Consider the following 23,232-nt stretch of genomic DNA (forward strand, 5'->3'; position numbering starts at 1 on the left):
GTAAGGACCTTGAAAACAGACTCCAGGGAGCCAGAATCCTTTTTCCTTTATCAGGTCCCTCTTGCTCATCGACCAGGGGATGGCCCACTTTCTCTCCTCCTGCCAAGATGCCTTATTAAAATCACTACTAGGGAGGGGCGCCTGGGTGGCTTAGTCGGTTAAGCGTCTGACTTTCCGACTTTCGCTTAGGTCATGATCTCGCGGTTTGTGGGTTCGAGCCCCGCGTCGGGCTCTGTGCTGACTGCCAGCTCGGAGCCTGGAGCCTGTTTCAGTCTGTGACTCCCTCTCTCTCTGTCCCTCCCCTGCTCACGCTGTCTCTCTCTCTCCTAGAAATAAATAAAACATTAAAAAAAAATTAAAAAAAAAATCACTACTAGGGAAGGATCCCACAGATCCCACTAAAAGTGGAATTTCCGGTTAGCTTTTCTGCATAACTCCTTCTCTGGGTATTGGCATTCCGATGGAGGATAAAAGGCCTTAGGGCGAGGGAATACATCCGTTCTGAATATCACAGAGCTGGGATTTTTCAACTGTGGACATTCTGCCGGGGTCGAACATGGGCAGCAAGGGAATCTTTGTTTTAAACAGTGGATCTCAATCCTTTTGGTTTTGTAAAACCTTTTCTGCGTGTGGGAATTTGTCACGCAACCCCCCCCCCCGCCCCCGCTTTCCCACCAATGCTGTTTCTGACTATGTTAGTTTCATTTTTAGATAAATGTGAGGTAAGTTCATAGTGGTTGGACATTTTAAACCTACACCATTGCAGAATTGCCTTTTAACTCAAAGTAGATATTAGCTGAGCTACCAGAGCCATCAGTGACTTCTCTTGTGTTTGGTGGAGGGGGGGTGCCTGGAAAGAGCGCGCTTCTGTGGACTGAGCTCCCCTCTCCTTCCCAATGGTTCAATGCTGCTCTCTTGCTTTTAAGGGGAGATTATGTTGGCATCAGACTTCGGGAAAATGAATTTGACCCAAAAGGAAGAAGGCAACTCACCTTTCTAGATGATATGGTAAAGAAAGGCATGCCGACGCAAGTCACATTTGTGTTTTCTGTGTTCAGGGGACAGAACAAGGACCTAATGTACATCTTAAACAAGGCTAATCTTGATCCTGCCATAATGTGCTCATCCTAGGGTACCCCACACAGTGTTTTCAACTCCTTACACTGAAAGCAAAAATAACGACAAACTCCAAATCATGAGATTCTTTGCTATTTCTCTCCTAGAAAAGATTAAAAAGTAGAATGAATGCAAAGTTAAATGTTACATACATGATGTTCAACATTTTTTTGACAAAATGAGTTATGCAGTTCTCTAATATAATTTTTTTTCCATTTGCATTCATGGAGAAAACCAAAGACTGGAATAATCAAAATCCTTCATCACGGTTCATGCTGAAGTTCAGATTCATGTTCTGTAATGAAAGTTCCTTCTCGGAAATTATGTAAAGATCTAATTCACAAGAAATTAGTAAATCTTCAGCTTTTTTATGCTTACCTGTTTGCACTATTAAGGAAGAGAAGATCTGTCCCTGACCCTCCCTCTGTCCCTGCCTGACCTCCCTAGCGCTGAATAAGCAATTAGGCCTGGTGTTCTAAAGTACATCTCTGTGCACATGTTAAATGGACAAATTAAATCGATCAGATAAGTGCTTTCAAACTGTAATGAGGTCCTTTGCCAGGCTCTTCTGATTCCGGAAGTGGGGGGGGGGCAGGGCTGGGAATTTGTATTTGTAATGAGCAAACAGGCCACCCCCACCGCTGGGCCTGCACCAACCTTTTGATTACTTTTCAACCACCGATCACTGTTCTTTTTGTTGCTCACTTTCTCGTTTTGTTTAGTCCCTGAAAGAAATAAGTACAGTTGATCCTTGAACACACAGATTTGAACTGTGTGGGTCCACATATGCACAGAATTTTTTTTATAAATACAGTATAATACTGTAAATGTATTTTCTCTTATGATTTTCTTAGTCACCTTTTCTCTAGCATGCTTCATTATAAGAATGCAATATATAGTATATACAACATATAAAATATGTGGTGCTGGACAGTTTATGCCATTGGGAAGGCTTCCAGTCAATAGCAGTCTATTCAGAATATACACAGATTTTGGACTGCAGGGGTCTAACCCCTGGGTGTTCAAGGGTCAACTGTATATTATTTAGAAAAGGTTAGAACCTGAGAACCCATCTAAAACCTCCCAAACAAAACCAACCTTCCCTTTTCTGGAGGTGAGGGTAGAGAGGAGAGAAGGAATATTTTGATAGGCACAAGGTGAATGTGCTTAGAAATTACCAGGAAAAGATGGTCAGTAGGATAGGGATGAACATACGAGCTGGTCCTCAGCTTTTCACTGCGTACTAGACTCTTAGCAAGCCAGTCATCGGGGTCTACCTCCAGTCCTTTGCTCGTGCTGGCACCTTCACCCTCAATGTCCTTCTCTACCTGCAGAAATTCTCCTCATATTTCAAGCCCCACTCTAGCAGGGCCTCCTCTCTGAAGCCTCCCAGGAGCTCCCTGACACCCCAGGTGGATACACCTCTTTCCTGGTGCCCCTGGGAGCACATTTCTGACGTTCTGCTCACAGAATTCAAAATGGTTCTCAGAGGCCCTCTTCCCCCACCTTCACTTTTTTTTATTTTAAAATTTGAGGACACTGAGATGCTGAGAACATCAATTGCTTACCCGGAGATAAACCATGAGTTGTTGGCAATACCTAGATTTGAACCCAGATTCCCTGATTCCCAGCTTCTTTCCAAGAATCCATCTTTTCTTTTCCTGTCACCATGAAGCAAAAAAAAAAAAAAAAAAAAAAAAAAAGTNAAAAAAAAAAAAAAAATGGTTTTAGTAAGAGGTAAACATACTGACTGAAGACCCCTAAATATTTCTGTCTGAGCATCAGGTTACTGGACATAGCTGATGATCCTCACCTTTGTGGACGTGACAATATAGTAGAATAGGCTTAGCAATTCCATTGTCATTGGGTCCAGGGAGTGCTACGGCCAATGTCTAAGCCTGACCCTTTGCTGTCTGTTTCCCTCTCACAGGCACACTATGACTTGGCCATCAATGTTGCTTTGCAATGGCTCGATCACTCAGAAGACTTCACTTGGCTGGAGTGGGAGAAAGTGTAAGTGGAAACAGTTCCTTTTTCTTTCTTTCCTTTTCTTTAAATGTATGACTATGAGTAGTGGTAGAGAAAGCTTCTATCTGGCATCTTCCACCATGAGGCGCTCTGATTTGAAAACACTGTAATTTGGGGAGCATGGGTGGTTCAGGCAGTTGAGGGTCCAATTTTGGCTCAGGTCATCATCTCACAGTTCATGGGTTGGAGCCTCCACTGGGCTCACTGCTGTCAGTAGGGAGCCTGCTTCAGATCCTCTGTTCCCCCTCTTACTTGCCCCTCCCCCACTCACACATGCTTACATGTGCACCGTTTCTCTCTCAAAAATGAACATTTAAAAAAAAACATTGAAAACACTGCAGGGTGAGTATTCATCTCTTTCCAGCTAGAAACCTGAAGAAACCCCATAGTTGTCAACTTGGGGAACTCATATGCATGTTTACATATTTTGTATCTCTGCCTATTGGTTTCTGTCAGATGAAAATTCTTCTCCCACATAATGTTCTGTCTTAGAAATAAAGACCATACTTTACTGTGCACATGCCATGATTTTTAAAACAGTCAATTCTGTGGGTAAAGGCTTATTCTAAGGACTCTGAAACACAATTTCTTAAGCATTTAGCTAAATATATTCCTGAGCTGAGCTGCTTGAATGCAGCTGTGCAAATTCTTTCCAGGATTATTGGTATTTGCTGCCGTGTTTGCTAGGCAGACTCACTCGGTTAAAAATAAGGAAATAATGAAGACAGGATTGAATAGCTTATTCCAGAAGTCAGTTATTTTTTCTGTTCCATTGCCTTAGAACACACACCTTGTCCTGGATGGCTATATCAATTAGGGTTTAGTTGTAATAAGCAGAAAATCCAGATTTAAGCCCTACCCCCCAAAAAATGAGGGAAGTAGGAATTTATTAACTCCATACTTGGAAAGTCCCTAAGTCGAGCTGTGTTAGGCATGGCTTAATTCAAAACTCAAATTGTGTTGTCAAGATTTACTTCTGGACTATTCCCCCTGAGCGGACATTATTCTTAATTTCAGCCCATTTAATTGCAACATCCAGTCCAAAGAATAGATTTTTTAAAAATCACAGGATTGTGTCTCAGTTGTGCCTCAACCCTTGACTTGTCTGGAGGTGGGGGTTGGGAGGCATGGAATACGCTGACTAGCTTAGTCCACAGTGTTTTCCACCCTTGGAAGTCTAGGGGTGTTCTTGGCTTCCCTAGAAGCACATGAACTTACAGTGGGCAAAGCAGTTCTGCCCATCAAGAAGGGGAAGAGGATACTGGTTGGCAAAATCATAAGTGTCCACCATAGTGGCCAGTGGTTGCTAGCTGTGAAAACACACACTGACGAAGGCAAATTCATCGCCACTGTTGGAAGATTCAGAATTCAAAGTGCGTACTTTACTCATAGCAGATTCACCACATTGATTTTGTAAATAAGTGCATAGCACATGGCCATTGAAGATTACTTATGGATTATTATTATAAACTTAATAGGTTTCAAAAAGAACAAAAATAAACCTTCCATTGTTATTTATTCCTATTCCCCGTTAGGAAAATGCCATTTCATGGCAGATCCACATATCCAAACCGGAAGGAAAGAGAAGCAATGATTTTATCATCTTACGCTGGCATTTTAATGGTAAGGAAAAGACCACTGTTTGTATATATTTTATATTTGTTACGTGCATTTTGATATTAATTCATATTTATTTTATTTTTCAACCACTCTTTCTAAATGCTTAAGGTTTACTAATATTAAATGTTGCTGTTTTAAAGATAGAGTAAAAAGTCTTTTATGCCTATATGATATTGTGAAAACCTTTATTTAAAAGGCAAAAAAACAGAATGAAAGACATAAATAATCATATACTGGTGACTCTGATTTATCCACTTATTCAAAAGTTGCTTATTTAGTGCCCACACTATCCAGGCATGATGCTGGATACTTGCACTACAGCTGCTTTCTTTTGTACTAAGAGAAAAGCCATGATAATACATTTGTTGGTGCTGTTTTTTTTTTTTTTTTATCAGAACAGCATCCCAGTTGAGGAAGTCTTTAAAATGTATGGAGCTGATTCTTCTACCAACTCTGGGGCCACCAAGGTAGGGGTGACCTGAGACTATCAATAAGAGGAAATTTTAGAGAGGATTTCTTTATTTTACACATTTATAATGAATTTTTAATAACTTCAACTGCATGAGATAACAGTCTTTATTTTTTATTTTTATTTTTTTTACAAATAGTTTATTGTCAAGTTGGTTTCCATATAACATCCAGTGCTCATCCCCACAAGTGCCCTCCTCCATGCCCATCTCCCCCCTCCCCCCCACACCCATCAGTCATGAGATAATAGTCTTTAATCAGAACATACAAAACCAGAGGTGGCCATATCTTACGTGGCTCATAAAAGTTTGTAAAACGCTTCCCTTACATGAGGGCTGTGTTCATAACAAATGTGTTTTGCATCAGGCTAAGCAGAGGCAGCAAATAGGTCACCAGGCTTTGAGTCTAGATTCTGCCTCTGTTTCTGGTGAACAGAATCTCTCATTTACACACTTTGTAAGGGGCGTTTGGCAAGCCCAAGGGCCCTTGCATGATGTACCAGGACATCCAGAACTTGTGCAAGATCTGCAAGGTTCGTTTTCTTGATGTTCTGTAGTTTGCTGCCGTCACACTTCTCCTTCCCACGAGAGTCCTTTCAGTCACAGCAGTAGACTTGGCCATTATCAGAAATCCAGTGACCTGAGTTCTGATGCCTCTTCTACAGAGCCCTCAGTCCTTGCCCCTACATATTTTATATTTATTATGTGCATTTTGATATTAATTCATATTTATTTTATTTTTCAATCACTCTTTCTAAATGCTTAAGGTTTACTAATATTAAATGTTGCTATTTTAAAGATAGCTGTTTGACCTTGCATTTACTGATCTAAAAAAAAAATTTTTTTTAGAATTCTCAATGATCTTTACAGCCAGTTTTTGCTACTTATGGATGTATGGACATTTAGTAAACATTAAATATGAAATGCTATTTGGATGTGAGCTACCTACCCATTTGCCTTTAGACACCCCAAGATGGATGAAGAAAGGGCGATGGGACATGAGGGTTGTGCAGTGCGAGTGAGAGAGAGGGAGCAGACATAACCCACACCCACATACCCAGCCCTCGGCTCACACCATCACTTCGGATGCCCCCACCAGGACTTGGCAGGGAGGCCAGGGCAGGGGCAGGGCCACGGCCACAGAAAAGCCTGCCTTCCCTGTTCTTTTAGCTGCAGACCATACAGCAGATCAAGAGCCCATCACGTCCAGTTTAACGGTCAAGCAATAAAATTTTTAAAAAATCAAGCATTTACTAAGAAGTGTTGTAACTTTGAATCCAACTGTCCGATCACCTTAATCCATATGTAACCTGGCTCTAGTTCTGAGACTCAAGTTCCCTTGATCATCGAGGAAATCAGCACCTTTTCTCTGATCACCTTAATTTCAACTACATTGCTTGCTTGCTTGCTTGCTTGATTGATTCATTCAATAGAGTTGTAGGTGCAAGGGATATAATGGTGATCGAATCAGGCAAGATTATTTTCTCATGGATTCTGTATCTTGTACTGGACCTGACATTCTACCAGGTTGAGACAAAGCCGCCCCAGGCTTTATCCTCAGTTTTCCTCAGAGATCAAGCCTCTCTTGTTGTTTTTTTTTTTTTAATGTTTTATTTATTTCTAGGAGAGAGAGAGAGAGACAGCGTGAACAGGGGAGGGTCAGAGAGAGAGGGAGTCACAGACTGAAACAGGCTCCAGGCTCTGATCTGGCAGTCAGCACAGAGCCCGACGCGGGGCCGAACCCACGAACTGCGAGATCATGACCTAAGCGAAAGTCGGACGCTTTAACCGACTAAGCCACCCAGGTGCCCCTTGCCTTTCTTGGTTTTTAAAGAAAGCCCAACACTTTTGGTTCCTTAGAGAGCCTAGCAAACCGTATGCTTCATTCCTGCTGGGTTTTTTTGTTTTTTGTTGTTTTTTCTGCAGCGTTTTCCCTTTCAGGCTGCCTTCTTTCCCCTTTTCCCCAACATCCCCAGCACATACACATAATATCTCAGTTCAACCCTTTCCTTTTAGCCATTGTGTTTTTCCTCATCTTCCGGTGCCTGGGGACAGCTCGGGCAGGAATCAGGCACTCATTGGTTGTTCTCACTCATGTAGCCAAAGGACAAATATGGAAAATCACATCCTGGAAGGGATGGCCCTGTGAACCTTTCTAGTTTGGGCTGGGTTATCAATTAAGAAAACATGGGTGCCTTAGTAACTCAGGCCATTTAACCAAGTAGCCAGGCTCATTTCAAAGGGCCAGAACAGGAAGTCATGCTGTTTAGAGGAGGGCTGGCCAATTTCTATCTATCCATCCGGTCTTTCAGTTATTCAGTCAAGGGACTCTATTGAGCACCTCCTTCTCTGTTCAGTTATACACAATCCTTGTCCTCACAATGGGTGACCAATAATAAAAAGCCAAGATGTGCACGTGGATTGCATAATGACCAACTCGGAAGGGAAACACATAATATTATCATGGAGGGGACTTTCCTTCAAAGGCCTGCATTTATTTATTGTTACAGGATATGACTGTCCGATCATTTACTGGTTTGCATAGGAAAGGCAGCTTGTGTGAGGGTTAAGCCTGAGGACTCTAAAGCTAGACTGCCTGGGTTTGAACCCATGCTCCACCAGCTCCGGGCAGAGTGATCTTGGGCAAGTCATCTGGTTCCTTCAGCCTCAATTTCATCGTAAAAACTGGGAGAGGAAGATGGGATTGTTATGGGGAATGAGGTGAATTAGTAAAGCCCTTAGTGCTGGAAACACGGTAACCCCAAAATAGTAACTATAGTTAAGGTTCTGGTACTTGGGATTTGGGTATCCGATTTCCTTTATGTTCCTATGAATCAGGGTTTCTCAACATTTCAGACCAGATAATTCTTTGTCGTGAGTGCAGGGGTGGACTTGTGGTCCGTTCTGTGCATTGTTGATGTCTAGCAGCATCGATGGCCTCTACCCTTTAGATGCCAATAGCTTGCCCCCAATGTGATAACCAAAAATGTCTCTTGGCTTTGCCAAATGTCGCTTAAGAAGCAAAATCACAGCTAGTTGAGAACCACTGCTCTAAATATTCAACAATTAAAAAGCTCATCAAGCATCCATATATATTGTTAACATGATATAAACTTTGCCTATTTTAGGCACCAAATTATCACAATGGGTATGATACCATCTGAGCTACAATGAGAGTCTGAGGATTGTCTACCCTTGTGGACTTCACAAGCTCCTCCCTACTGCAAGAACGCCCCTCCCCCCAGGCCTTACTAATGTGGCTACTATATATCAGCTCAACTCAGGGACCCCCAACACATCTCAAATAACAAATTAGTAGAACCTCTCAATGGAGATGTAGCATTTCAAAGATTAAATTGGAAGAGCTATTTTAAAACAGTCTTTCAGGGGCACCTGGGTGGCTCAGTTGGTTAAGCATGATCTCAAGTTCGTGATCAGGTCATGATCTCACGGTTAGGGAGTTGGAGCTCATGTCGGGCTCTGTGCTGACAGCTCAGAGCATGGGGCCTGCTTCCAATTCTGTGTCTCCCTCTCTCTCTCTGCCCCTCCCCCACTCGCACTCTGCTCCTCTTTTTCAAAAATAAATAAAAACATTAAAAATAAAACAGTTCTTCAAGGTTTAACATAATTTAAAAAAATGTTTTAACTAGGAGATGGGGTTGTTCAAAAGAAGTCATTGACAGATTCTTATGAAATTGCTGCATATATCTGAATAAACTTGTTTGGTTTTTTTAATACTTATTTATTTATTTTGAGAGAGAGCGCCTGTGCACACTGGCAAGCCAAGGAGGGGCAGAGAGAGAGAGAAAGAGAGAGAGAGAGAGAAAATCATAAACAAGTTCCTCACTCAGTGCAGACTCCACACTGGACTCCATCTCACAACTGGGAGATCTTGACCTGAGTCAAAATCAAGAGTGGGACGATTAACCCACTGGGCCACACAGGTGCCTCTATCTGAATAAACTTTGATTCCTTTGGATAAAATATCTCCTAGACAACAGCTAAAATCCTCCCCAAGCAAGAGCTTAAAGCCCTGTTGAATACTATTCAGAGTATGTAAATTTCTGGCCACTAGAATTGGCCACAGTATATAATGTGGGTTGTTCAAAGGCTTGACAGTTTTCTTCAGGAGTATCTGCTGCCACCTGGTGACAGAAAGGCATGATAGGCTCAGTATTGTTCTGTTGTATTAGCGTCAGGTCCTAGTCTTGATAAGGAGCTGTTATTCAATGACAGGGAGCCATTCTTCTGCTGAGGGCCTTGGACCTATAAAAAACAAAATCAAGTAAAGGTCTCACACAAATGACAGTTACTTACAATTAGATTTAGATAAATATAAAATAGCCAACTCAGTTTTAAACTAAAGAAAAAGGAGCATAAATCTGCCTTCAACAAAGCAAGCCAGCAATAAGAATACTCCTCAGTTCCATTTCTCAGAGAAAGAGGAAAAAAGGAAAAAGAGGCAGAGAGAGTAAAAATCAGTGCAACTGAGAGAGGAGAAAGACCAGGAGAGGTGGTAGGGAACGTCAGAACCTCTACTTTCCTTTTCTCTTCCTGTAGCCACACCCCAGAGTCTGACCCGCCATCACTTACCGGCATCCAAAGTTCAAAGCCTGCTCGTCAGAGATAGACTGGTGTCCAGTCCCAGCTCTGCCACTTACCAGCTTGGTGGCCTTGAAAAAGGTGTTAACTTCTCTGATTCCCAATTTCCCTATGGTAAATACGTATGATTACACTTACCCAACCCCGCTAAGTCATTCTGAGCATTCATATCAGGTGCATGATGCTGGCACAGTATGGGGGGCCTTCCACCCCCTCAGGATGACCGGCCTCCTTCCTACCTGTCCCCAGGAGTCCATTAACAGCAGCCTGGTCTCTCTGCAACAGATCTTCCACCCTCAGACCCTTTTGCAGTCCCAACCTCCAGGCATTCACCACAATAATCCGCCAAGTGTCTTCACTTCTTGAAGGATGCTGACCCAGCCTGAATTATACAAACACGAGTACGTTTTCATGATAAAGAGAGGGACCTACTGGATTTATACAAAAGTTCAATATTGGCAGATCTTGATGATGGGAGATTGAAAATCATGCTTTCAATATCCATGATGTCCGAATGAATTCTTCCTATAAATGTTGAAAGTATAAAGGCCAAAAACAACAGATCCACCAAGTGGATGAAATTGAACAGTTTGGAGCTCTCCCCGCATCCTCTCCAGCCCCTCCCCTTCCTGTTGCTCCAGGTTTCCACTATCTTGAATTGTGAGTTTATCATATTCTTTTCTTTCTTTCTGGTTTTACCACATATACATGTCTAATCGATATATTGTTTACTTTTGCAAGTTCTTTGAATTTGATATAAGTAATATAAAAAGCAGTCTTCATAAATGAAGCAAATGCTTTCTTCCTTTCTTCATTCAACACTATGTTGCACAAATTCATCCCTGCTGTTACACATAGTTATTTTCACTGCACATAGTATTCCACTATAGACGTGTGCCACGGTTTATTTATATAGTCTTCCAGTTTAGACATTTGGATGGTTTCTGTGATACGTCTATTTGTGTGCAGTAAACGTATTTGTTTGTTCGTTTGTTTGTTTATTGAGAGGGAACAAGAGACAGTGCATGCGAGTGGGAGGGGGCAGAGAGAGAAGAGGAGAGAGAATCCCAAGCAGGGCCCACACTGTCAGCGCAGAGCCGGACTTGGGGCTCGATCTCACAACCATGAGATCATGACCTGAGCCAAAATCAAGAATCAGAAGCTTAACCGACTGAGTCAGCCAGGCCCTGTGAAAGCTGAGGTCAAATTTAGAAGGGCTCCTGCTTAGGTGGCTATAAACTGTTCTGTCAACAAAGAGAACAGAACCTCATTTATTGTTTTATCCATCTTTTCTGTATGATAATAACCAAAACCCTATAGTAATGGTGAAAACCAGAAGTCAGTTTCTCATGTGCAGGAGTATGGAGGTGGGCAGATCAGGCCGGCACCACAGAGCCACAGGGTTGTCAGGAACACAGGCTCCTCCTGGTTTCTGCTCAGTTATTCTTGTTGGAAATTGCAAAATAATATATAAATACAGTACCTTTCTTTACAGAAACTACACCCTCCGGGGTGCCTGGGCACCCCAGTCTGTTAAGCGTCCAACTCTTGATTTTGGTTCAGGTCATGACTTCACAGTCATGAGTTTGAACCCTCCATCTGGCTCCTTGCTGACAGTGCAGAACCTGCTTGGAGTTCTCTCTCCCTCTCTCTGTCCCTCATGCATGTGCACTCTGTCTCCTCTTCTCTCTCTCAAAATAAAAATAAAATAAAATAAATAAAAAATACCCCCCTTAAATCCCACCTATGTACAAACCACACAATTATCTTAAACTCAAATTCTGTGGAAATGAAGATTTCTATTTACTTCAAAGGAATACCAGTGATGTGAGAACTTGATCATTAAGAGTTTGGATGATAGGGTAGAAATTTTCCACCGACTTGGAAATCTAAAAACGGGTATTTGTTTTATTATCCTTGTCTTTCAGTATTTGCCTCAGCTATACATCATGTAAGAGTGTCCTATTGATGAGATGGCATATTTGTTGAAATGAACACATAAAGAGAATTGTATAATCGTATCTTGCTCCTTAGAAACAAGAACTCTGTCAATGTAATGTCTGAATCTCTCTCAGTGAGAAAGCAGAGAATTGTTGGTCTTGCCGAGGGATATGAATTACTTCAGGTGTGCTGGCTCTGATTAGTTATTTGTTATTAGTTATTTGGTTTGTTATTTCCAGGCAGGATCCTATGAGGGAAATGGTGGCCAAGTTGTTGCCCTGGGTAATTCAATACAATAGAGAGAGATGAGTCAGGGAGGAAGATGATGACTACCACGGCGATAACAAACATAAATAATAATTATTGTTACCGTTAATTTGAAAGCCAATATATTGTACTAGGTGCCAAGCACTATTTTAAGTCCTTTACGTATGCTAACTTTTGGATCACTACCACAGCCCTGCAAGGTCATTGCCGGTATTACTATTACCATGTGAAGAAACAGGCACGGAGGGGTTAGGTATCATGGCCAAGGTCACATAGCTTGTAGATGGTGCAGCAGCCTTCACAGGCAGCCAGTTGACACTACAGTGTGCGCTGTTAACCACTACTGCTTGACTGGAATGGTAGTCATTCAACCAGTCAATGACAATTGAGGGCCTCCTCTCTGAGGCACCAGAGAGAACAGGTTAAATGAGCTAACTGGGCTCCCTGCTCCCACACTCTGACCCCTTCTCCACGCAGCAGCAGAGCTAAACCAGACCTTGTCACACGACTGCTTAAAAATATGTCAGTGGCTCCCATTGATTCCTGGAATGGATAACATAAGCTCCACACCATGGCCAACAAGGACCCAGGGCATCCGGCTCCTGCCTCCCTCCTCACCCCCCTCTACAATGTCCCCTTCCTCGCTATGCTCTAGCCCCACTGGCTTCCTTTCTGTGTCTGGAAACACAGGTTATTCCAAGCGGACCTTCTCTTTCCCTTTGCCCGGAGTACTCCTCTCCAGCTCTTCCTGTGGCCCTCAGCCGCTCATTCTAGAAATCTCAGCTGAAACACTGCTTCCTTCTAGAAGCTTTCTCTGGCCACTCTGAAGTGGTGGCTGTCCAGTCACTTGCTAGTACATCATCCTGTTTCATTTATTAAACTCACCACAAGGTATGATCACATTGGTTGTCTAATCATTTATTGTTTGTGATTCCTCGCTCAGCTCCAGAAGGGTGGGAATCTGGTCTGTCATAGTAACAACAGCTCCTAAAAGAGGGCCTGGCCCGTAGTAGGTGCTCAGTGAAAACTTGTTGAAGGAATGAATGCATGAGGAGACAGTCCTAACCTTGAAGAAGCTCCCCGCGTAGCACAGCAGACAGTGGGTTATAACTAACTACAAATATACAGAACACACTGCGGATCTTCTACGTGAGTGTATGTTTTGAGTTCGCAGACGAGTGAGTCAGTGATTCTGCCTCGGGGTAAGGGCGGTGTGGGGTGCCAGCATAGGAGAGGGGAGATGGGGAGACATCTGGGCAAGTTTCTCAAAAAAGGTGATACTTGAGCTCTATCTCAGTGGAAAAGTCGGAGCCTGTAGGCAGAAAAGGAGGAACTGCTTATCCCAGGTAGAAGGCAGCAACGCGAGGAGCATCAGCGTGTGAACGACATTCTGAGCGAAGGGACCAAGTGAGAGAAAAAAGGCAGCATGTGAACCCGCACGTCATGCGATGCATGAGTGCCACCAGCGGACATCCGTGCTGTGTAAGGGGCACACGGCTGCTTCAGCAGACCAAGTGCTATAACTCGCAGTGGTAACAGCGCTAAGTGTGTTTTTATATAGGACTATTTGGGAGCCTGGGTGGCTCAGCTGCTTAAGCGCTGGACATCGGCTCAGGCCATGATCTCACGGTTTGTGGGTTCAAGTCCCACTTTGGGCTCTGTGCTGACAGCTCAGAGCCCGAGTCTCAGATTCTGTGTATGTCTCTCTGCCCCTCACCAGCTGGCACTCTGTCTCTTTCTCTCTCAAAAATAAATAAACATTAAAAACCATTTTTTAAGGAGCATCTAGGTGGCTCAGTCAGTTATGCGTCTAACTTAGGCTCAGGTCGTGATCTCGGGACTCATGGGTTTGAGCCCAGTGTCAGGCTCTGCACTGACAGCTCGGAGCCAGGAGACTGCTTCACATTCTCTATCTCCCTTTCTCTCTCTCTGCCCCTCACCTGTTTGTGCTCTCTCTCTCTAATGAATAAACATTAAATTTTTTTTAAATTTCTTTAATTTGAAAACTAAAAATAGGCCTGTTTCCCTTTTAGGTTCCCCGAGTCCCAGCTTTCCGCCTCTCCTTGCACCCCTTTGCCATGTTAACAGCGCCCAAAGCAGCAGAATATGCCCGCAAACAGGGTAAGCCTCCTTATTTCCACCTGCTTGAGCAATTTAAGTAAAACTAGGAGGTAAACGTACAAAGTAAGGCCAAAGTTGTTATAGCAGTAAGATTTCTCTGTCCAGTTGAACAAAGAAAAAACTAACTAGAACCATTCATGACTTAATTTCTCTTCATTATAAAAATCAGCGAAGTCTTATTTCTCAGACCCTTTAGCATTGGGAACAAAGCACTCTAATTTTTTTAAGAAATTTTTAAATGTGTTTAATCATTTTTGAGAGAGAGAGAGAGCAGGGGAGGGGCAGAGCGAGGGAGTCACAGAATCCAAAGCAGTCTCCAGGCTCCAAACTGTCAGCACAGAGCCCGATGCGGGGTCGAACTCATGAACCACAAGATCATGACTTGAGCCAGACGCTTAACTGACTGAAACACCCAAGTGCCCCTGGGAGCAAAGCACTCTAGAAGGGAAGGATCTAAAACTGTGTGTGGAGTCATTTTTTTGTTGTTTTTTTTTTTTTAGTTTCTTATACTGATATGGTTACTGCATGTGTCTCTAGGTGTCAAGTTTAAAAGGGGAGCCACAAACAAAAATGCCACCAGCAGCTCTGCAAAGGAAGTTACAGTCACAGCATGGAAATCACCAAAAAAGGCATCTTTGGACATCCCGTCAAAGAACAAAGTAGGTCTAAACATGCAAACTGGACCAAACTGATACAGAGTGCTTGGGGAGTACTTTACTTACATTGTGGTTAAAAGTCTAGCCTTTGGAGTCAAATGCTGTGGGTCTCAATCTAAAGCTACTCCTTACTGTGTGAAGCTGTGTGACTTCAGGCAAGCTACTTAACCTCTCTGTGCCTTCGTTTCCTCCTCTACAAAATAGGGGAAATTAAGGCTACCTACGGTCTAGGTTTTTGGGATAAATAACTGGGATTATGCATTTTAAGAGATTAGATTAGCACTTGGTGCAAAAGTAAACCCCAAATAAATACTAATCATTATTCTTTTTTGGCATTTAAGAAATGCTATTCACAAATTAATCAGCTGTTCTTCTTTGATTCAGTGCTGAGGAGATTTATATGAATGCTTGTGTCCTAAATGTTACTCTTCTTGGTCCCTTTCTCATTAACGAAATAGTACCTTTGCCTGCTTTGCATCTCTGCTGCTTCTGCCCTGACCATCTGAATCCTGGAACGTTTATCCCGCAGAATTCAGAGGACGTTTATCCCTTCTCCACTGGGCTGGAGAAGGAGAAAGGCAGGAGAGTTCTTTGCCCTTCCCGCCCGGGACTCTTTACTGTACCAGGCAAAAGGAAAAGGAAATTAAAAAAGCAGTCAGGAGGCCCAATTGGTCAACATAATAAAAGCCGAGAGGGGGAGAGTCAGATAAATGGGGCAGCTGGGCGTCTGGGACATTTTAGGGCTTTGTGGAAGGAGAGATTGGGGGTCAGCTCAGGGCCGTCAGCTAGGAAAGGGAATTTTGAAACTTGGTGCACTGGGTTTTGAACTAGGATTGCTTTAAGAAACACAAGTGAAAATTAAAATTTATTTTTATGGGGCACCTGGGTGACTCAGTCCCTTAAGCGTCTGACTCTTAGTTTCAGCTCAGGTCATGATCTCATGGTTTCATGAGTTCAAGCCCCAGGTCGGACTCTGCACTGACAGTGCAGAGCCTGCTTCGGATTCTCTCTCTCTCTCCCTTTCTCTCTGCTCTCCCGTGCTCATGCTGTCTCTCTCTCAAAAACAAATAAAGAAACTTAAAAAATTACTTTAATAAATAAAAATTTCTTTTTATCTAGTTGGGTTGCTGTACTGTGCATTTTTTAATGTGAATCTCTGAATAGACTGGACCGCACAGGGCTCAGGATTTATTCAGGTTTTTAAAAAATTTTTTAAAATGTTTTATTTATTTTTGGGAGAGAGAGAGAGCACGTGAGCAGGGGAGGGTCAGAGAAAGAGGGAGACACAGAATCTGAAGACAGGCTCCAGGCTCTGAGCTGTCAGCACAGAGCCTGACGCAGGGCTCGAATCCACGAACCTTGAGATCATGACCTGAGCCGAAGTCAGATGCTTAACTGGCTGAGCCACCCAGGAGCCACTTATTCAGGTTTAGAGGCAAACTATTGGCTGGTAAGAAATGTATCCCTATCATAACAATTACTTTAGGAGCTGCCGGAATTCTTTGGTCACATCAGGGTTTTAGTGAAGTGTTATTCCAGTAACATAACAACCCACTACTGGGAAATGTTTACTATATTGAGTTTTCTTTTAAAGATATTTGCTATAATGAGATTTAAAGACATAGCTTTTCTAAAACCATATCTGTGTTACTGAAGAACTATTTGAAGTAAGATGAGGCATGTGCTTTTTTTTTTAATATGAGTTTGGAGATAGCAAGTTTTGGAACGTAAAACAAAACAACAGGAAAAAAGTACCAACTCCAGAAATAACACACAAATGTACACTCACGTGTGCACGTGTGCGCACACACTTACACACACACACCGATATCTAGATGTTAAACTTAATTATGAGAAAAACAGATCTCTAGAACAGGAGATCATAGACCCCCAAGGCCCATTTATGCATCTTATGAACTGAAATCTGGTTTTCAAGATGACTCACTGGTATGTTTTTTTGAAAATATAATTTCATTTCCTGGGTGTTTTCTTCCACCACCACGGAAGACTGTTGGCTTCTTGATGGAAGCAGATCTTTTATTTCCTCATTACCTCCCACATGTATATAAAGTGCTTTGCAAGCAGTGGACGTTCAGTATTTATTGTTCATTACTGAATTGGCGATAAACTGCATTGCTCCGAGTGCCCTCAATCCACTGTGCTCTGTCTACACGGACCAAGAGGTGTATTCCTAGGGACCAGGCATCTTTGTAGGCTAATTACTGCCTGTAAGCCCAGGAGTATCCAAAAAATAAGTGCCCATTTTGCAGTAGGGCCAGGTCTTGAGATGAATCCCTTCCATAAAGTCTTCTTCTTGATAATCAAACAGCAGAAAACACATTCATGATTTTTGTTCAGTCTTTAATGTTTGTGTACTTTAGGCATCTTTCCCAACTCCTGGTAATGTACTTTTTAGATCAGCTTAAAGATTATAATAGTAATACGTGCTTATAGTAAAAATTTCAAACAATACAGTAAATATAAACTGAAAATTCAAAGAATTCTGCCTTCCCCATACTCCTGTCCTACTTCTCAAAAATAACCACTGTTAACATTTCTTGTGACATTAAAATATTTGTTGTACATGTATGTATATTTAGAATATGTAGTATTGTTAGAAATAACAAGGAAATTAATGAAAGCAATATTTTTATTAAATGTATGGAAAATATGCTTTCACAGTTTATTGCTGGAAGAAGTTTTTCATTTTATATATTTGAGCTTCTTAGTCTTTTCCTTCTCCATATGCTTTATGGATATTGTATCATGTCTTTTAACTGGCAAAATTTTCAACCTCAAGATAAAACAATGCCTCATTCAGAACTTTCTATTTATTTCTAGCCACAGAATTGCTTCATGAAGTAAGGGAAAAAGAGAATATTTAAAAAAAAAAAAATCCAGGTATTTTGGGAAACAGTTTTAAAGATTCCTTTTACATTATATTGGCATTAGTAATTCATCTCTTAATTTTTTTAATGTTTATTTATTTATATTTGAGAGAGAGAGTGTGGGCAAAGGGCAGAGAGAGAGGGAGACAGAGAATCCCAAGCAGGCTTCACACTGTCAGTGCAGAGCCCAATGCGGGGCTCAAACTCACAAATTGTGAGATCATGACCTGACCCAAAATCAAGAGTGGGATGTTTAACCAACTGAGCCACCCAGGCGCCCCTCATTTCTTAGGCAAAATGGATATGAGCAACACCATATCCTAGGAAAGTGTGGACATTGTGCACATGACCAGGAAATGGATTCGGAATGGACAGGACCATATGAAAGAGCTAGAAAACAGCATGCTGTGGTGATTAAGAGTATCAACTCTGGAGTCACACAGCTCAGAGTTGACTCTTGGTTCTCCCAATTAATAACTGGGGTGAATTGTTAAGTGAATCTCTCTGTGCTTCATTTTCTCATTTATAAAGAGAGGATTATAATGGCACCTGTCTCATAAGGTTGTTGCAAGTCTGCATGAGCTAACGTATGTGGAAGGGCTTAGCAAAGTGCCAGGACCTCGCTAGCCATAACAGCGCTTCTGTTACTATCACTCCTGACAAAATCACAAGATCACGGACAGGAACAAGATACAGAGAGAGGACAACTTCAGGGCTTCCGGTTTCTGGTTCCACGCAGTTTAGAAACTGCCACTCATCCTAACAAGTAAAAAGCTGAACACGCTGAGAAAGGAACTCCTCTTGGATCTATAAGGCAGGGGAGGTCAAAAGGCAAACCTCTGCCCCCGAAGATTGGAGAGACAGACAGGCGAATCTAGGAAGTTATGGTTTATGAGATCAAAGAGTCACGAGTGGAAGCTGCCAGGGATACAGTACTGGAGTGTGAAAACCTCAGCTGCAGTTGACAAATTACAGGAGCCTCGGTGCAGACCGTGCAGATGGTTAAGACCTCCAGGGGACCAGTCATAGCAGGACACCCGCAGTATTGTGAAATTTACCCCCAGGAGCTCTGCCAGGTTCTCATGGTATTGGAGAAAATTCCTTTCATGCTTCCAGCAGCAGGGTGAGAAAAGGAATCATGCTTAAATACAACAGAGCACGCTGTTCTTAACGTGGGCTGCCCTGGGTGGAAACTGATTAACTAGAGCTTCACCTTCTGGGGTTTTATCAGAGCCCAACTGACCTAGAGAAAGGGAAATACCAACTCCAGTTAGCTGTGCTCGTCTTGTCCCAGCTGGAAGAGAAGAAAAACTGAGAAACACTTGTGAGGTTCACAGTCGGAAGACACAGGCTCACCAAAGACTGTGTTGGAACCATAGGACTATTGTACTATTCCCTCCCACCCCCCACACCCCACCAACACATACTAAAGGCATATTCAGGGAGTTCCTTTTGCCCAGGACATCATATCTAACTATCAAGAAAGAATTTCAGGTATATTAAGATGCATAAAGCATAATTTAAAGAGACAGAGCAAGCATTACAAACAGATATGGCAGGGAGTGTCAGCATTATCGGACCAGGACTTTTAAACAAATATGATTAATATGCTAAAAGCTCTAATGGGTAAAGTAGACAGCATGCAAGAAGAGATGAGCAATGTAAGCAGAGAGGAGCAAATCCAAACTGTTAACTGGAGAATCCGGGGGGGAGGGGACGGCATGTGTATCTTCATTGTACAAATACTTCAAGTTTTCTGCATGAATATTTTCATAACAAAATTATAAAGCAGAAAAAAGAAGAAATGGTCAGAGTGGATCAAAAACCAAGACCTAGTTATATGCTGTCTACAAGACACCCACTTTAACTATAAAGATACATATACATTAAAGGTAAGTGGATAGACAAAATAAATCCTGCCAGCACTAATCAAAAGTACAGAAAAGCTGTACTAATTTCTGACAGAGCTGACTTCAAAGCAAGGAAAATTGTCAGGGATGAAGAAAGGCGTTATATAATGATAAAGGGGTCAATTCTCCAAGACGACATGCAATCTTTAACACGTGTGCATGGAACAAGAGAGCATCAAACTGCAGGAGGTAAAAACAGATAGAGCTGCAAGGAGACACCACAGACTTCACTACCGTAGCTGGAGACTTCAGCATCCCCTCATCAGAAAGGAGAGAGGGCGATTCGAGTTTCAATTCAAAGAAATGTATTAAAAATTCATAACAATATAGTATAAGAACACACAACTGCTCAGGGGCAAAAAAGATTTGCTTTGGGTATGGTTAGTCAAAAGAAGTCTAACTTTTATTGTTTATGTTTCTCTTTGGGAATAATTTTGAGCTTAGAGGAAGGTCGCAAGAATGATACAGAGAACCCTCACATACACCTTTTACTCAGATTTACCAATTATTAGCATTTTGCTCCATTAGCATTACCATTTTATCTGCCTCTGTTGCTCTAACTCTCTTCCTCTGTGTCTCTCTCTTTGTCTCTCTTTCTCTTGGTATATAGATGCATAATTTTTTAAAGTTTATTTATTTTGAAAGAGAGGGAGACAAAGAGAGCATATTTGTGCATGTACACAAGTGGGGGAGGGACAGAAAGAGGGGGAGAGAAAATCCCAAGCAGGCTCTATGCTGTCAGTGCAGAGTCCAATGAGGGGGTCGATCTCATCAACCATGATATCATGACCTCAGCCGAAATCAAGAGTCCGATGCTTAACAGATTGAACCACCCAGATGCCTCTAAATTTGATACTTTTATCTGATCTACCATCTATATATCAATTTTTTCAATTGACCCAATAATGTCTTTTTCTTTTTTCTTTTATTATTATTATTTTTTATTATTTTTTAACATTTATTTATTTTTGAGAGACAGAAAGATACAGAGCACAGAAGGGGCAGAGACAGAGGGAGACACAGAATCCGAAGCAGGCTCCAAAGTCTGAGTTGACAGCACAGAGCCTAATGCGGGACTCAAACTCACGAACTGTGAGATCATGACCTGAGCCAAAGTCGGATGCTTAACCAACTGAGCCGCCCAGGCGCCCCTCCTTTTCTTTAAAAGCAATTTTTTTTAATGTTTATTTATTTTGTGCTGTCAGCACAGTTCATGGGGCTTGAACTCATGACTTGCGAGATCACAACCTGAGCCGAAGTCGAAACTCAACTGATTGAACCACCCAGGCACCCCAGTAATGTCCTTTTCTAAACATTTTCCCTTTCTGTACAAGATTCAGTGTGGGATCATATACTGTGTTTAGTTGAGAAATATAACTCAATTTCTAAACCTGTCAGAATAATTCCATGGAAATTCTTTTGTACCTACATGTATTTTAATCCATCTTTGTCAGTAACGTATTTTTGGTATTTGACCTTAACTCCTTATAGACTGAAAGCTAATGTCTGTGTACATGTGAAACCGATGTGCTTGATACCAAAATCATTTTTTTTACTCTGCAGGTCACTTAGAAACATGGAATTGCACTATGGGAGTTTATAATAAAGTCTCCAGGAGAGGAAAAGAAACATCACCTTAACATTGCAACTCTTGCCAGAACATTTTTCTTTACGGTCAGCTTTTGGTGCAAAGTGTGTTGAAGTGTTCCTTTGGGTGTTGGGCTTTCTTCTCTTAGAACCCTATTGTGTGGCTATAATATGGTTTAAAAAAAAGTGTATATCTTACACTACTTCATTGTCACTGGAAGACTACTGGTCAGAGAATTTCGAGAATATGTAACATTTCTATGTCAGAGCAGACTGCTTTGCAGCAATTGCACTAGTGCTTAACACTGAGTATTGCAGAGTGTGGGGTAGGAGGCAGTGCCCAAAGTTTCGATCCAAAGCCAAATTAATCTGTCATTCACTGCCCTTACTATGTTCTCCGATGGAGACATTTAAAATCATTTCAATAAAGCATTAAAGGAAAAATGAGTGCAGGCTTTCTTTCAATAAATATAATGATTACTAGGAAAAGAAAATGCTCTAGTCTTCCAGCAGTTTCCAAAATGCTGATTAAGCACAGGTTTAGCTTGTAAATACATGTAGCAACAATTGACCAAATGAATCTGAGTATAGACTTCACCTCTTCTGAGGTTTGGATCTGCCACCTTTCTGCAAAAACAGGTGTTTGGTTTATTGACCTTTGCTGAAAATGGTGGTATGTCCCGATGTGGTGGTGTCGCCGGGGAGACTGACGTTGCCTTTTCCACACGGGTTCAGTTATATCCGTAACTGAGGTTTACCAGGAGGCTTACAGCGCTGGGTGGGAGACAGAAGCTATACCAGTGACCTGTGTCTCTGGCTCCACTGTCTAGTTTCCCAGGACTTTCCTGGGTTTTCCTTTGTCTAACCTGCTAGTTGTAGGGGAACATTTTTTTCCTCTGTGGCTATTGCTGTCTCTCCTTTGGCCATATACTCATCTGCTTCACATGCTACCCAGGGACTTGTCCAAGTGGCATTGTGGACACTTACTGTTAGCTGTGGCTGGCTAGCCTTTCAGAGCCCTCCATGAATCACAAACCACCAGCTTTCTATATACCCACAGATGACAAAGACAAGTCAATAGGTTGGCAGTGGTGGAGAAAGCTCTTTGGGCAGTCACTTGGGTTCTGTGAAGCAGTGACACTTCAGGAAAGGAAAAATCAGGCAAACCATGATGCTGGTTTTGAAAACAAAAAGCAACCTTAGAAGTCCGTCGGTGGGAGAGGGAATGGAAGAACGCTTGTATGTTTCCCGGCTCTCAGAGTGTCTCACAGGCTCTCGGGAAGTCTCTTTATTTTTAGCCCAAGGAGAAGTGTTCAAAACAAAATATACTCATTTTCAAATTTTGCTGCTTTTCATCAGCAACTCAAAGTTATACATTTACAAATTGAGTTTCTTTTTCATCCCATGAAAGTAGTATATACTTATGGGGAAAAAAAATTAAGGCAATCAAAAACAACAAAAAGGAGAAATAAAAACATAAAACTAGGACCTATCACTTTGCCGTCTCTTGATAACCATGGCTGACATCTTGGTGTATACATTCACTCTTCTAATCTTTTTTCCCCCCCTACATAAACATATGCAAAATGCTTTTATGAAAACCATATCATACTGATGAGGTAGTTTAGAAAATGTAATTGTCTTTCAATTAGAGGATTTTTCTGGTCATCCTTAGCACTTCAAGTCTTTCTGGAACTCATAGGATTGTCACGAGTCACCCCGGATGGAACCACCAACCTCATCTCAGCAGTTTCCATAGGCAAACGCCACAAAATGCTGGGCATGTAATGTATTTCTAGAGAGCTGCATAGGATGAGAAGTGCGCCCTTTGTCTCCAAGGTCATAATGGCTCTGCTGACTTCAATTCCTTTCACTGGAGCTAGTGAGGAGCACTCGAAAATGCCAGAGAGAATGAGAGCCCCTTGCCCCATGATCCCAAATGAAAAAAAAGAGAGAGAACATAGAAATCCCCTCACGCACCACCCCCAGGCCCCTTTTGTGTTGTTCTTGCCAACGCAGCAGCCCTCGT

The 23,232-nt window shown here is 42.0% G+C and overlaps 1 protein-coding gene across 1 annotated transcript in view; it reads left to right on the plus strand.

Annotated features, from left to right (window-relative positions):
* Nucleotides 1-21,641, plus strand: part of CUNH2orf80 (chromosome unknown C2orf80 homolog) — a 26,005-nt gene extending 4,364 nt beyond the window's left edge. The window contains exons 3-9 of the mRNA XM_077771399.1: nucleotides 927-1,008; nucleotides 3,047-3,129; nucleotides 4,680-4,767; nucleotides 5,160-5,231; nucleotides 14,075-14,162; nucleotides 14,700-14,821; nucleotides 21,180-21,641. Of these exons, the coding sequence (XP_077627525.1) occupies nucleotides 927-1,008; nucleotides 3,047-3,129; nucleotides 4,680-4,767; nucleotides 5,160-5,231; nucleotides 14,075-14,162; nucleotides 14,700-14,821; nucleotides 21,180-21,188 (544 nt within the window). The 3' untranslated portion in view covers nucleotides 21,189-21,641. The remainder of the gene's footprint in view (nucleotides 1-926; nucleotides 1,009-3,046; nucleotides 3,130-4,679; nucleotides 4,768-5,159; nucleotides 5,232-14,074; nucleotides 14,163-14,699; nucleotides 14,822-21,179) is intronic.
* The last annotated feature ends 1,591 nt before the right edge of the window (nucleotides 21,642-23,232 follow it).

This window comes from Crocuta crocuta, unplaced genomic scaffold (assembly GCF_008692635.1).
Source record: "Crocuta crocuta isolate KB4526 unplaced genomic scaffold, BGI_CrCroc_1.0 scaffold160, whole genome shotgun sequence".
NCBI classification, from domain to species: domain Eukaryota; kingdom Metazoa; phylum Chordata; class Mammalia; order Carnivora; family Hyaenidae; genus Crocuta; species Crocuta crocuta.